The following is a 13909-nucleotide window of genomic DNA, read 5'->3' as shown; positions in this document are numbered from 1 at the left end:
AGTGTGGTCTTCTGCTGCTGTTCCCTATCTGCTAGAAAGTCGGTGGTGTTGTGTGTTCACAGATGATCTCCTGCGTTCCTCTGTTAGAACCAGTGGATATTTGAGTTCTGTTGTCTTTCTATCAGCTCCAACCAGTCTGGCCGTTCTCTTCTGACCTCTGGCATCAACATTTGCGGCCACAGAACCACCGCTCACTGGATCTTTTCTCTTTTTCGGACCATTCTCTGTAAAACCTAGAGATGGTTGTGCGTGAAAATCCCAGTAGATCAGCAATTTCTGAAACACAGCCTGTCTGGCACCAATTACAAGCCACGTTCAAAGTCACTTCAATCACCTTTCTTCACCGTTCTGATGCTTCTTTGAACTGCAGCAGATCCTCTTCACCACGTCTACATGCCTAAATGCACTGAGTTGCTGCCATGTGATTGGCTGATTAGAAATTTGTGTTAACAAGAAGTTGGACAGGTGCACCTAATGAAGTGGCTGGTGAGTGTATATATATATATACGGGGCGTTTTGAGGGGTACAGGATGAAAGAATTACTGTACTAGTACTGTATACTGTATTTAGCCTGAATTAGTATATATTTTTTTAAATTGACGGGTTTGACGATGACTTTTTGTCCCGTTCTGTTTCCATTGTAGCAGCCAATGGCGTTGGGCTTTGCTGGTTGCCAGGGTTGACTGTTGTTGCCACAGAAACAATAAATCATTTTGAGTTGAGAGCTAACTGATCGTTTACACAGCACTCACAGAAAGAGTTCCAGTTGAAGACTGGCTGACGTTAAATACTGTTGTTAATTGTTCTGAATGGACTTTTCGGTGCATTTTCAGTCAAAGTGTATTAGGTGACGTTCAAGGATCCACCTGTACTCGTGTCTGTGTGCTTGAATGTCGGCCTGTGAAGCTGCTGTGGTCACAAAAGACTAGATGGACTCAAACTACTCAAAGAAATCCACCAATTCAGGCTTAAATCCACCATTAATAATTTTACTAAAATGACTTTAATATGGGCCGGCTGTGGCTCAGTGGTAGTGGAAGTGTCCTTGGGCGAGACACTGTGTGTGTGACTGTGGTGTGAATGGTTAGATTAGATGGTCTGTAGATGTCCACTGCCATCAGTGTGAATGTCTGTGTGAATGGGTGAATGTGACAAACACTGTATATATAAGTACAGTATAAGTAACCCAGGGAGGTGTTTGATGATGCGTCGCCAAGAATGTTGTCTCCTTCAGTGAGTGCAGACTCTTTAAAACTATTTAAATGATGTTTTTAGGGTTTTTTTCAGACGTCTGCGAGCATCACCGGTTGTTTATTATAATGTTTATCGGCAAAAGTGTCTTTCATTTTTGTATTTAAGGGCGCACTCCCACTGTGCCTCCGTCCCATGCCCCGGGCTTTAGGGTCCTTGTCCCCCCCTCCAGGCCCGTTTGTACTCACACTACCTGGGCCTCGGAGAATGCTTCTTGCTGCCTATACGTCATCACGCCGTAACACGTCACACGCATTGATGACGTCATGGCGATGCGTGGCTTTGTTTCCAGATCTTTCCATAGACCTCAGAGTTTTTGTGCGTCGACCAAATCTGCAGTAAACACTCCACCTCCGCATCACACCAACGTGAACCTTTCACCGCCATTGTTGTTGTTGTTAAATGTCCGCGCATGGTCCCTCCTTCTTTTTTCTATGTCCGAACAGGCGCACATACTGCTACCGCCATAGGGCTCGGGCTCGTTCTCGTACACGTGTGCACGCTCGTGCTCGTACATGTGCAAACGGCTCCGCTAAAGCCCACCTCTCTCAAGCGGGCCGTGGCCGCTGTCGGCTGTTATGTGCAGAACGGGTGCACTCACACTGCTTAAACATACTAGGCTTTAGCTGAAAAAAACGGTTTTGGCCCGGGACAGAACGACAGTGTGAGTGCGCCATAAAGGGTAGTGTTGGCCGTATCATCTTTATGTGGTTTCTATAAATGTGCTTTGAGCTTTCGGGAAAGACGAGGATTTGAAGGTGTCGCCTTAAAGACCCCTGGAATTTGACTTTTTCTTACGTTTAATAGGTTTAATAAGAAATCTGTTAATTAAACCTGGAATGAAGACTTCACTCAAAATGAAACATCGGTTGTCGTCAGCTCTGCTACCTGTTAGGGCTCATGTTGAACTTTGAAATGTCATTATTCAGCGACTCTCACCGTAAAAACGTCTCGCTTGCTTTGTGTGACGACATCTTCCCTTCTTGTTAAGTTGTTTTGTGGCTGTGACGAATGCATTTGTGGGTTTTCTGAGGTCGTTTTCCATGGAAGTGGAAACTGACTCTGATCTGTGAGCAGAAGCCAGGAAGGCTTTCTCTCCAGCGCGGAAAGCGTGACCAACCTCTTCCTCTCCTCCCTCCTCCCCTCGCGATGTCGTCACATTTGTTTGTGATAACGAAGCGTTTGATTAACCAGCCTCATCCTGCATCTGAACCACACTTCCTGTTCAGACGCAGCGCGCAGCACTGACGCTACACCCGCTGAGCTCACAGTTAGGAACAGAGGTCGGCACTCTTTGCACTCAAGCCATTTATTATTATTTATTGTTTTTAAAAACAGAAAAGAGCTCCTTTTTAAGGCAAAAACAGCTCAAAACAGTCACTCTGTCTCAGATGTGGCTCTTAAATTCAAAAATAGAACATGTTATTGAAACATTTGATACAAAATTGATCTAAAAAAACCTCCCTGAGGTACACAAACACAGCCGGGCTTCATAATTTACTAAATGGTGGTGATAGTGTCTCCTAGCAACAAAAAAAAGACTTAAAATAAGAGTTAAAGAAGAAGATCCATATCGCTCTTTCACGTCTGTACCAAGCAGCAACCTCTCCAACGTGGAAGCTGCACTTCCTCTCATGGCCACTTGAGGCCGGCTCCAAAAGCGAGTCAATCAGCAGATGAACACGTTTACAGCCTGGTACAAAAACAGGTTTTGGTCTCTACAGCTATCTTCCCCCGTTCATGACAACTGTGCTGGGTTGGATTTTTATGTACCTCGCCTGTTTAAATGATGTTAAGTCTTAAAGTTCTGAGTAATTGAGGGCGTAGCCGCTTTGAGTGACAGGTTAGTGTCGTCACAGGTATCTAGCACAGACTGAGGGCTCCACCTCTTTAACCATTTTTGGATTAGCCTGGAGTTAGGCGGAGTTAGACGGAGTTAGACGGAGTCAGGCCAGACAACACTTCATTTTGTCTCTTCAGAAACCTATATGTGAAGTCAGAGAGACTAAGGTCCTGTTTTATACAGTCTGCGGTCCACAGCTAATGTGAAACGACTGCCAGAAGAGCATTAGCTTAGTCTCAAGACTGCAAACAGGAGGAAACAGCTAGCCCGGGTTGTTCCAGAGGTAAGTAATCTGCATCCCATCCCCTTTCTAAAGCTCCTGTAGAACACGTTATATCTTGCTAGGTTTTCATGCGGATTAAACAAAATGTAAAAAAAAAACAGGTAGGCAGATTAAAAATGACAATCGTCTGCCTCATAACCCCCACATGAGCTTTATAGGTACAGGCAGGCAGCTTGTGTTACCTTTGGATGGAGCCAGGCTAGCTGTTTCCCTCTGTTTCCAGTCTTTGTGCTAAGCTAAGCTAACCAGCTTGTTAACTATACACACAAAAAAACAAAAAAGACATGACCTGCCCTACTCTGGGTCTGATTGGCTTCCCATTATATTATCACGTTGACCCTAACCAGCCTCACTTCTCATGCCTGAACCTAACCAACCCAACTAACAATCTAAACATCTCCTGGGCACTGCCGAGGTGCTGTTGAGCAAGGCACCGAACCCCCAACTGCTCGGGGCGCTGAGCCATTGGCAGCCCCCTCGCTCTGACATCTCTCCATTAGTTGCCTGTATATAGGTCCTGTTTGTGCAGGTGTGTATTTTTGGGCCTGTGTGTGTGAAAAAATTGAATTTCCCTTGCAAGATTAATAAAAAGGAAGTCTTCTTCTTCTTCTTCAAAGCCAACGAGCGCTAGCCAATCAGAGCAGGGCGGGTCATGACATGACGGAGAGTGGTATCGACCATCTCATCTAACTCAGCAGGAAGTATCACCTGAGGCACTAAAGTCTACAGTACAATCACCGAAGCTGTCAGTTTTCTTTGCATAGTCAGTATGGAAAAATATAAAAATACAACAAGGAAGAAACAACATAACACTAACTTTTGCTCCAGCCACACACACACACACACACACACACACACACACACACACACACACACTAAATGTCATCATTTGTTTGTATAATACTGTCCAAGTTTGTCCTCTTGTCTCGGAGGGTCACCGCCGCATGTTGACGTTTTCAACAGTCACTTGACCCTACTGTGATCACTCCTGCATGCTGCTGCTGTGGTGATGTGCGAGGGTCCTCTGGTAGTCCTCGGCGGTGTTTAAGTGGTCCGTGACTCCCGGGTGCTCGTAGCTGCGGTAGTAGTGGCTGCCCATCTGCTGGGCGTAGTACAGGAGCTGCCTGGCAAACAGCGGCTCCACCTGAGACAAAGCGAGGTCAGACAGGTCAGCGTTTAGGGGTCTTTAACTGTCCGCTTGTCCTTGCGGATAGTTTCTGAGTTTAGATCCGTATCAAAATGTCCAAACTAATATTTGAAAACCTAAAAAGTTTTGAAAGTTAAAGCTGCGGTGCGGGAGAAGTGAAACATAGGATTTGAAAGTGTAAAAATAACACGTGAAAGTCTGTAAGAGCTGCTTCGTTCTCATGTTCCAGAAGTGTTTCATAACTCAGGTTTGATAAAAAAGCTTTTTCCAGAGCTTTTAACTGTAACTCCTGGTCTTCCTCCTGGATGGAAATGACTGGTACCTGTTACTGTGGGGCACATGACCAAACTCCAACCACTGAGGAGGAGCATGAGATGGGGTTGAAAGCCCCAAAGAAAAGCCAGTGCGTGAAACTGTTTCCAATGTTACGAATGTTTTTTTTTAATTCTCATTTTCAATTCAAAGTTCCTGTACCCCTCCGACAGAGACTCAACACGCTTGTCCTTCTGCACCGGGCCAAAACAGGTTTTTCGGGTCAAGCCTAGTGCGTTTGACCAGTGTGAGTGCAACCGCTCCACGCATAACTGCGGCCAGCTTGCCGTCCACGGCCCGTCTGAGAGAGGTGGGCTTTTGTAGAGCGCGTTTGCACATGTACGGTTCTGACGTGTTTTATGTGCGTCTGTTGGGACATAGAAAATAGAAGGAGGGACCATGTGCGGACATTTAACAACAACAATGGCGGTGAAAGGTTCACGTTGGTGTGATGCGGAGGTGGAGTGTTTACTGCAGATTTGGTCGATGAAAAGATTCAAAAACAGTCGACAAGACGCACAAAAACTCTGAGGTCTACGGAAAGATCTGGAAACAAAGCCACGCATCGCCATGACGTCATCAATGCGTGTGACGTGTTACGGCGTGATGACGTATAGGCAGCAAGAAGCATTCACCGAAGCCCAGGTAGTGTGAGTACAAACGGGCCTGGAGGGGGGGACAAGGACCCTAAAGCACAGGACGCGGTGCGGAAGGACAGTGTGAGTGCTCCCTTATTGAGCATTGAGGCGCTTGAAGAAGCACTCTTTCGATCAATTCTGTTCTTTAGTTTCGGGTTTCCTTCATTTTGTGATGTCAGGAAACAACGTACAGTAGCACGCACACGGAGACGGCGAGGGGACGGCAGTGCGTAAATCCAGTAGCCCCTCCCCCTCCTGGTAGAATCAGGGATTTCTTAATCCCGTGCGTATTGGGGCCATTTATATTCCAGGCGTCCTGAGGTAAAACTATTTTATCCCACATCCCCACATCACACTGATGCTTAAGTGATTTGACTCAACGGATTGTTTAAAGGTACACTTGTTTGGTGTTTGTAAAATGGCCGCTCCTCTCCGGCTCAATGAGGCAGCAGTATAAAATATCATAAATCATCCAACATGGACACGATGTCAGACCGTGTCATGGAGTGAGAACTAGGACACCTGGATGAACCTCCACCTTTTGGGTTGTTTCAGTGTTCGACATCTTCCTGCATCCTGATAATCAAACTGTCTTTTCACATCACATCTCATCACTGAAGAGAACGGCGTCTGATGTGGGCGGCTACAGTAGAGATGAATCTCTGCAGGACTCGTTCATTGAAACATTATGACTACGGAGACGTTCTTACAGACTTTCAAATCTTCGGTTTTAACTTTCAAATCCTACTTTTCACTTTTCAAACCACATTTTAAAGGTGCAAAATGAAAGTAGTGTGAAGGTGCGTGGAAGTGCTATGAGGTGTTGTGAGGCACTCTAATATGGCGCAGCAGCTGGTGTCACAGCACGGACAGTCACCTGCACTGTGAGGGTCCGTCTTTGCCTCTGAGGGTCCAGACACTCGTCTCCGAAACTCAGCACGACCTGGAAGAGAGGCAGCGGCCGACCGTGGAGCCCGTAACTCTGGATCTCTGATAGTCAGAAAACAAGATGAGATCAGAAATCATTGACTGAGCTTTGGGTACGTTAAATACATCGAAGAGATTTAAATGAATTCAGGAGAATTTCTCTTGAAGTGGCATGACATTTGGGGCGATTGGAACGGAAAGTCCTGGTCACACCACGTATGCAAATACAATGAAGACTTTAACACAGCTGGGGCTGCCTTAGCATGTGGGCGGGGATGATGTGGCAGTGGAGAAGTCATGTGAGCGCCGCCTCATCATCAAATGTTACTCTAGAGAGTGTCTACCACAGTTGTTGTGGTTGACACGCAGTGGTATTTACTTTGGGGGGGATTGGTTTTACAGTCAAATGGGCCACTTCACTGCACTGCTGACTTACTGTAAGTTTAATGTTAGCCCCAGTGTGCGCTAATACCATCACATATGAGTCACAGAGATAAGCATCCGTCTAAAGTTTAAAGACAGTTTGACTGTTAAAGACTCCTCAAAGACTCTCCCTAACATCTGGATGTTAAAATGTTCAGTCTGCTGCCTCTGTGGAAAGAAAACTACATGTCCTCAAGTTAAACTGTAATTTATACACGTTCAGTATTTGATACGTTTCAGGTATTAATAATATTAATAATACATTTTATTCATAAGCGCCTTTCTAAGCACTCAAGGACGCCGTACGTTTGGATGAGAAGAGTCCCAACAGATTAAACGAAGCACCAACAACATAGTTAGTGTTAGAGTGTTTTAAATACTTACCTACTGGCCCCTGTACCAGCTCCTCTCATAGTAAAGTCCATTCAAGTGGATTACCAAAGTCAATCCCAAAGGAAGGAGCCCATTGGTGCTTTGTTTTGTGTGTAGGGACTCTTCTCATGCTGCTGCAGAGGTTTGCTGTTATTTTCAGCAGCATTAGTGGTTAAAAAAAAACCTTTAAATGCCTTCACCGTGCTGCCCAATGGGCTCCTTCCTTTGGGATTGACTTTGGTAATCCACTTGAATGGACTTTACTATGAGAGGAGCTGGTACAGGGGCCAGTAGGTAAGTCTTTAAAACACTCTTTTAATAAACTCTGGCTTCACTAACTACAATGTTGGTGCTTTGTTTTGTGTGTAAGGACTCTTCTCATGCTGCAGCAGAGGTTTGCTGCTATTTTCAGCAGCATTAGTGGTTAAAAAAGACCTTTGAATGCCTTCACCGTACTGCCCCGAGCTAATCAGTGTTAGCATCCGGTTGTTAGCGACTCTACCGGATTTCACCGTCAATAGTTCATGAATGTAAGTGCCGAAAAAGACCCTGGGATGATTTTACCCTTTGAAATCATTTTAATATCGTTGAATATCTTTGGATGTGGATTGAAAATGTTACCTTTAGGAAATTGTGATGGCATTTTTTCACCACTCTATGACATTAACACTTCTCCAGGATTAAATGATCATGAACTGAGTTGCAGCCCTTTCCTGCTGCCTCACCTGTCAGGTAGTCCTGCGTGTGGAGGAGTTTACAGGTGACCTCTCTCTCCAGTTTGTTGGGCTTGTCGTACTGGGACAGTCCTCCTTGCCAGTACACTCTGCCCGGACACAGCCTGCGAGCATAGAGTCCGTCCGGGCCCATCCACAGTAACACCCCCCTCTCCAGGGGCGACGGGGGACTCGGGGGACACTCGTCTGCCCTCCTCTGGGCTGAGAGACTGTCCACAGGCAGGGGGATCACCTCAGGGCCTCCGGGCGGCAGGAAGTGCTTCTCCTCTGCGGAGCACGGAGTGATGTGGCACCCTTCTGGACTGGAGGTGGTCACCTCTCTCACCAGAGCGTCCCGGTAATACACAGACACGTGCAGGCGGAAGTCTGGACACAGGTAGAGGTCATGTTAATCTTTTTATAGACCAAACAACTGATCGATAACTGAATGTTTGGCTCAAATTACTATAAATACGACGAAGGGAATAATCGATAAGTCGGCGGTCGGCAAATTAATCTACAAAAGTTTTGATAATGTGGAAATAAAACAAATTTTCTCTTGTTCAAGCTTCTTTCAAGGATTTTCTTCAACCCTCCTGAAGTCCAACGTGATTTCATGTAATGAAAAATCAAACTGCACATTTGGACACTAGCAGCTGTACGGAAACATGTTCTACTTCATTCTACTTCTGGCTCAGTGATCGCACACGTGCATTCATCAGTTTTAAACTTGCTAAAGGTCGTTTGAGCGTGGCATCAGCTTGGTGGAGCATGTTAGAACTTGGACTCTCGGCTTGATCTGTGTTGCAAGATTTGTGTCTGACTAAAGCGCCACCATCAGTCCATTCTGTGTTTTAAATTTTGAGAAAGCATTTCTAAAATGCGGTGGCTCGGTGATATGGTGGTTAATCTTCTCACAGCAAGAGGGTTCCTGGTTCGAATCCACGCTGGGACCCTTCTGTGTGGAGTTTGCATGTTCTCCCCGTGTCTGCGTGGGTTTTCTCCGGGTTCTCCGGTTTCCTCCCACAGTCCAAAGACGTGCAGGTGTTCGGTTCATTGATGACTCTAAATCACCCGTAGGTGTGAATGGTTGTCTGTCTCTGTTCGTCTCTATGTGTCCTGTGATAGACTGGCATCCTGTCCAGGGTGGACCCCGCCACACGCCCGATGTCAGCTGGGATCGGCTCCAGCCCCCCCACCCCCACCCACCCCCTGCGACCCTGACAGGGACAAGCGGTTGAAGATGGACGGACTTCCAAACTGCCTTATCACAGAGCTCCTGTGATTTTCTTAATGCCCCCTCTCCAAACTTAATTAAAGCTGCATTCATTCACTTCTGGCCACTAGGGGGCAGACAGACACACACACAGCTACCAGAGCCACATCCCTGGCTGTGGTGCTCGACAGGTCGAGTACACTTACTGAGAAGAATGCTTGATGCCAACAGTGGCACTGAATCATAAGAATCCAAAATATCTGCTGTTGCTTTTTTCTGTTAGAACTTTAAGAATGACGCCCTCTTTAGGCCAGACAGTGTAAGTTCATGCATTACTCCGTCCAATATCAAAGCAGTGTTACTGAAATCCTCCCTGCACTTTTGCTTTGATCGGCCTTTTTAAACGTGTCCCGTACATACGATGCATTTTATGATAGGTCCAGGTTTGTGCATTAAGTAAATTCCATCTTTATTTGTCCCCAGGGGGCAATTCAGGGAAGACTGCCGTGACCCGGATTCGAACCGGGGTTGCTGCGGTCACAACGCAGTGTACTAACCACTATACGATCACGGCGAGCTATCCATTTGGTACAAATGCATTCACTGCTTGGTCTTAATTCTGCTTTTGTTTGAAGGATTCTATGTCACCGGTATTTAAAAGTACAGTTCGCCCACAGTCTGATCTGTGAGACCACTGGAGTAGCCGGGGTTCAGGGCCTTGCTCAAGGACACCTCAGTCCTTTCACTTTCCTCACTCAGATTTAGAAGCTCGCTTCCCTTACCTTAAGGCCACCACTTCCCACTTCTGACTTAATTTCAAAGAATGAAAGTGTTTGTTTACCTGAGAGCGCCTCTGCTGATCTGATGCCGGCGTCCAGCGTGAAAGGCGAGGGCTGGCTCTCAGGACCGTACGAGTAAATCGAGGCTCTGAGCTGGTACCCTGCACACACGGAGGGACGGACAGAAGTCAAACACTAGCACAGGAAGACGCAGCCTGCCTCACATGCTTATGCTCGTATTTGAATATTGATTAACGTACCGTTCTCCATGGACGGGGCCTGCCATGGCAGGCTGCGGGGGGGACAGGGACACTGAGTGAAGGGCAGCTCAGGCAGAGGGGACTGCTCCTGACAGTAATCTCTCCAGCCACAGTCTGCCGTGGGCACGTACTGCGGCACCTACAGACGGACACACAGTCAGTTCAACATGCACAGGTAACATCATCTGAATGGCGTCCTCGACACGGGCACGCTTCAGCTTCCAACTAAAGTTGTAAATATGTAACTTTTATTTGAAAGCAGCAATCTCAACACTCCTGCAACCGGAGCGTCTTTGTGCTGTCATGTACATTTTTAAGGCACATTAAAGGAGCTCCACAACTGGAAATGAGATGTTTACATTAGATGAGTAAATCAACTTAAATAAAGGAATGCATCATTTGTATATCGCTGACGGTGTGCAGTACAGCTCTGGGCAAAACTTTAATAATATGATTTAATGGGGAATGATGATTAGCACCATGTCGGGTAGATTCAAACTCCAGACAGAAGTATTTCTAAAATCCTGGTTAGGAAACACAACCATCACACATTATTGACGTGGTTTTCACGTGTAGGACACTCTCCGGGTGCTGCTGTGTGATGTTTCGTTCTGTTTTGTAATTTCATCAGCACCTGAAGAAGCATCAGCGAGACTGAGACGCAACTCGTAGACCCGGGACGTGGCATCTGGTGCATCCGAGGTCAGCCGTGCATGCACATTATGCTTTCTTATCCATGGTTTCTGTTGCACATCCAACATCTCTCTCTCTGTGTATCTCTCTGTCTTTCTCACTCTGTCTCTCTCTCTCTCTCTCTCTCTCTCTCTCTCTCTCTCTCTCAGTCTCTTGCTCTCTCTCTCCCATGTGTTTGAACCTCACCTGAGTCTGCAGGGCAGGGTAGGCGGAGTGCACCTGAAAGCCCATCGTCGGACTCAGGGGACTGTCCTCCTGTCGGGGTCCTAAGGGGGCAAGACAAAAGAAACTCAAATATCAAAAAACATAAGCACGCACAGAAAACGTCCACGCCTGTTGACATCACGCAGCATGACCTTCACTGGTGGTTTGGCTTCTTAACTCTTCAAAAGTGCATCACTGCACTAAGGAGCCAGTGACCTTTATCAGTCACCGAAGAGAATTTCCAACTTTGTCTGATTAAAAAAAAAAGAGTTTCCCACAGTTCTAACATTAATATCACAAAGTTAACCCAGTTAGATCGACTTAAATTCCATTATCTCTGTGCTGCACTGTCTTTCATTCATGCTGAACAGTCTCAAAGCTGCATAGTCTGACGCACGGTGTGTCTGAGGGGGGGACTGACTTTTCTTGGCGCCCTCGGGGATGATGCGGTACACTTTGTAGGGATCTGAGATGTCCAGCTGACTTCTCTCCACCAGCTCCTCAAAGTCATTGCTCTTGTTGAGGGCGCAGCGGAGGCGAGTCTTCCAGGTCGGCGGGTCCGGCTTGTCGATCCCCTCCCGAAACTTGCCTTTGAACAGCGCCCAGGCCTGCACACAGGACACCGGGACAACTTTTAACAACCTCACATAAGTTCATGCTTATATATTTATTAGCCTCGGAGGATGAGAAGACCTCCAAACTGAACTATTCCAGCGCAGGTAGGTAGAAAAGTAGACTAAAGTTTATTTATATAGAACTAAAACGTTGGTTCAATGAGTTTTAATGTCCTAAAGTGAGGATCACCTGTTGTTCCTGGTTGTATTGTGCTTTAGAATTATTTCTCGGACAATGAAAGGACTTTAAATAAGTCCTATTTGTCTCTGGGAACTATTTAAAATGTAACAGACCAAATAACAACCAACAAAGTCATTGGCAGACTAATACAAAATGGAAAAAAACGTATTTATATTGCACATTTCATACACAAAGACAATGCAAAGGGCTTTACATAAAATATTAAAAACATTACATGTGCAAAACAGACAACTGGTAGACTTAATGTTTTAAATTAAATAATTAATAGACCAGAATCAGAAATACTTTACTTTTATTACAAAGATGTGAGAAGCACCATGATGATAAATATTATTATTACTTTATTATTTCTCATATAATCTCCGTTTCTATGATTCACTCTGAACCTTTGGATGACTTTAAACGAGCACTTTTGCCAGTTTGAGACCTATTTGTTCTGCTTTTATTCTGAAAACCGTGCGTCACTCTGTGCGGACGAGCCCCGGAGGAGGCTGCGGCTCTTTACCTTGAAAAGCGCGGCATCCTCGTCGCGGTTGTAGTCCTGTTTCCCGGCGTGTTTCCACGGTATCCTGAAGATGCTCTTCTCGTCGTTCTCCCACACCAGCCCGGGGTATTTGCCGCAGTCCACCTGCTCGATGAGCCACTGGCGCAGCTTCCCGTTGCCGCTGCTCCCGGAGCCAACGTAATCCACCTCTGCGTTCATCTCGGTCCGGACGCACGCACGCAACAGCTCCACCGTCAACGCTCCTGTACCGCGGCGCAAATGTGCGGATCTGAAAGTAGTGCAAGTAGTTTAGCACAGTTGTGAGTCTCTCCACGTTCACTGAAGGTAAACCACCCCGCGCTCCCACGCACGCTAACTTTGGCACACTAACTTTGGCACCAGTGTGCGCTTCTGGACGCTCTTACCTGTGAAACTCGAAACCTGGTGAGTTTTGAAATCAATCAGGTCTCAGAGAGCCCTCATCTTTGCGGCGGGCGCGCTTAAATCCTCCGGCCTATGGCAGCGGGAGGGCGGGGACACAGGGCCGGGGATGCTGAGGAGGACGCACCTGCTCTCTCTCTCCTTCTCTGTCTCTCTCTCTCTCTCTGTCTCTCTCTCTCTCTCCCTGTGTGTGTGTGTCTCACTCTCTCTGGCGCTCTCTCTCTCTCTCTCTCTCTCTCTCTCTCTCTCTCTCTCTCTCTCTCTCTCTCTCTGTGTCTCTCTCTCTCTCTCTCTCTCTCTCTCTCTCTCTCTCTCTCCAGTGAAGCTTATCAGTGCGCACGCAGCGGCCGATCTCCAGTAAGGCACCCGGGGAAACCCTGCCCGCCTCACAGCGTCAGTCACCAGTGTCACACACCCGCACACGTGGAAAATCATAGGAAGAGGACGAAAACAATTCTGTGAAATGATAAAGTTTTTCAAAAAAGTAACTGTAGACTGTGAGCGGACCGGCACAGAAGTGATGCGCACGAAAAACCATTGGAAGATTCTACAGAACATCTGTGGTGATGAGACTCAGACCAGATATGATTATTATTATTAACCATGTGTCATATTTATATAGAATACCACAAAGAAACAATACAGTAAATTGCGTTATTGCGTGAGCCAAATGTCCACAGTCCATATATGGTTCTTTACATAAAGTCTCAAACACAATACCAACCAATTAAAGGTCATTTCCCACCGTTTGGCAGTGGTGGAAGTAAAAACATCCATTCTCTCTGCAGTTTTGACTCATGTCAGTATTACATTAAAGTGGAAATCCTGCCACAAAATCACCCCACGGCCCTTTTCGACTCTTACCTGCATCAAATAAGCCATCGAGACAGTTTTTTTCGTGTGTGAACTATTAATGGAGAAATTTGGTATTAACAGTCGGATGTGGCTAACACTGATGCATTTTATAGATTAAACTACTCAACAGTGCAAAGAGTAGTTTAAATGAGCTCCACCTCGACCACCTACACTGTGACAAGGTTTCTTATAAGTTTATGTATCAGTATCATCCCATGTTCTTTTTCGGCACTTACATACATCAAATTAGCC

At 46.2% G+C, this 13909-nt stretch overlaps 1 protein-coding gene across 1 annotated transcript; it reads right to left on the bottom strand.

Annotated features, from left to right (window-relative positions):
- Nucleotides 1-4359: 4359 nt before the first annotated feature.
- On the bottom strand, nt 4360-12580 carry LOC310945199 (interferon regulatory factor 4-like; the record flags this gene model as incomplete). The annotated part of the gene is made up of 8 exons (XM_083911226.1): nt 4360-4521; nt 6352-6464; nt 7922-8296; nt 9967-10065; nt 10165-10303; nt 11044-11123; nt 11483-11669; nt 12383-12580. The coding sequence occupies 8 exons, from the start codon at nt 12578-12580 to the stop codon at nt 4360-4362; spliced, it is 1353 nt and encodes a 450-aa protein (XP_083767352.1).
- Nucleotides 12581-13909: the final 1329 nt, after the last annotated feature.

The sequence above is a fragment of the Echiichthys vipera genome (assembly GCF_963691815.1).
Source record: "Echiichthys vipera genome assembly, chromosome: 3".
NCBI classification, from domain to species: Eukaryota; Metazoa; Chordata; class Actinopteri; order Perciformes; family Trachinidae; genus Echiichthys; species Echiichthys vipera.
The sequence above is the reverse complement of the archived record's forward strand: the minus strand, read 5'-3'. Positions and strand labels throughout refer to the sequence as shown.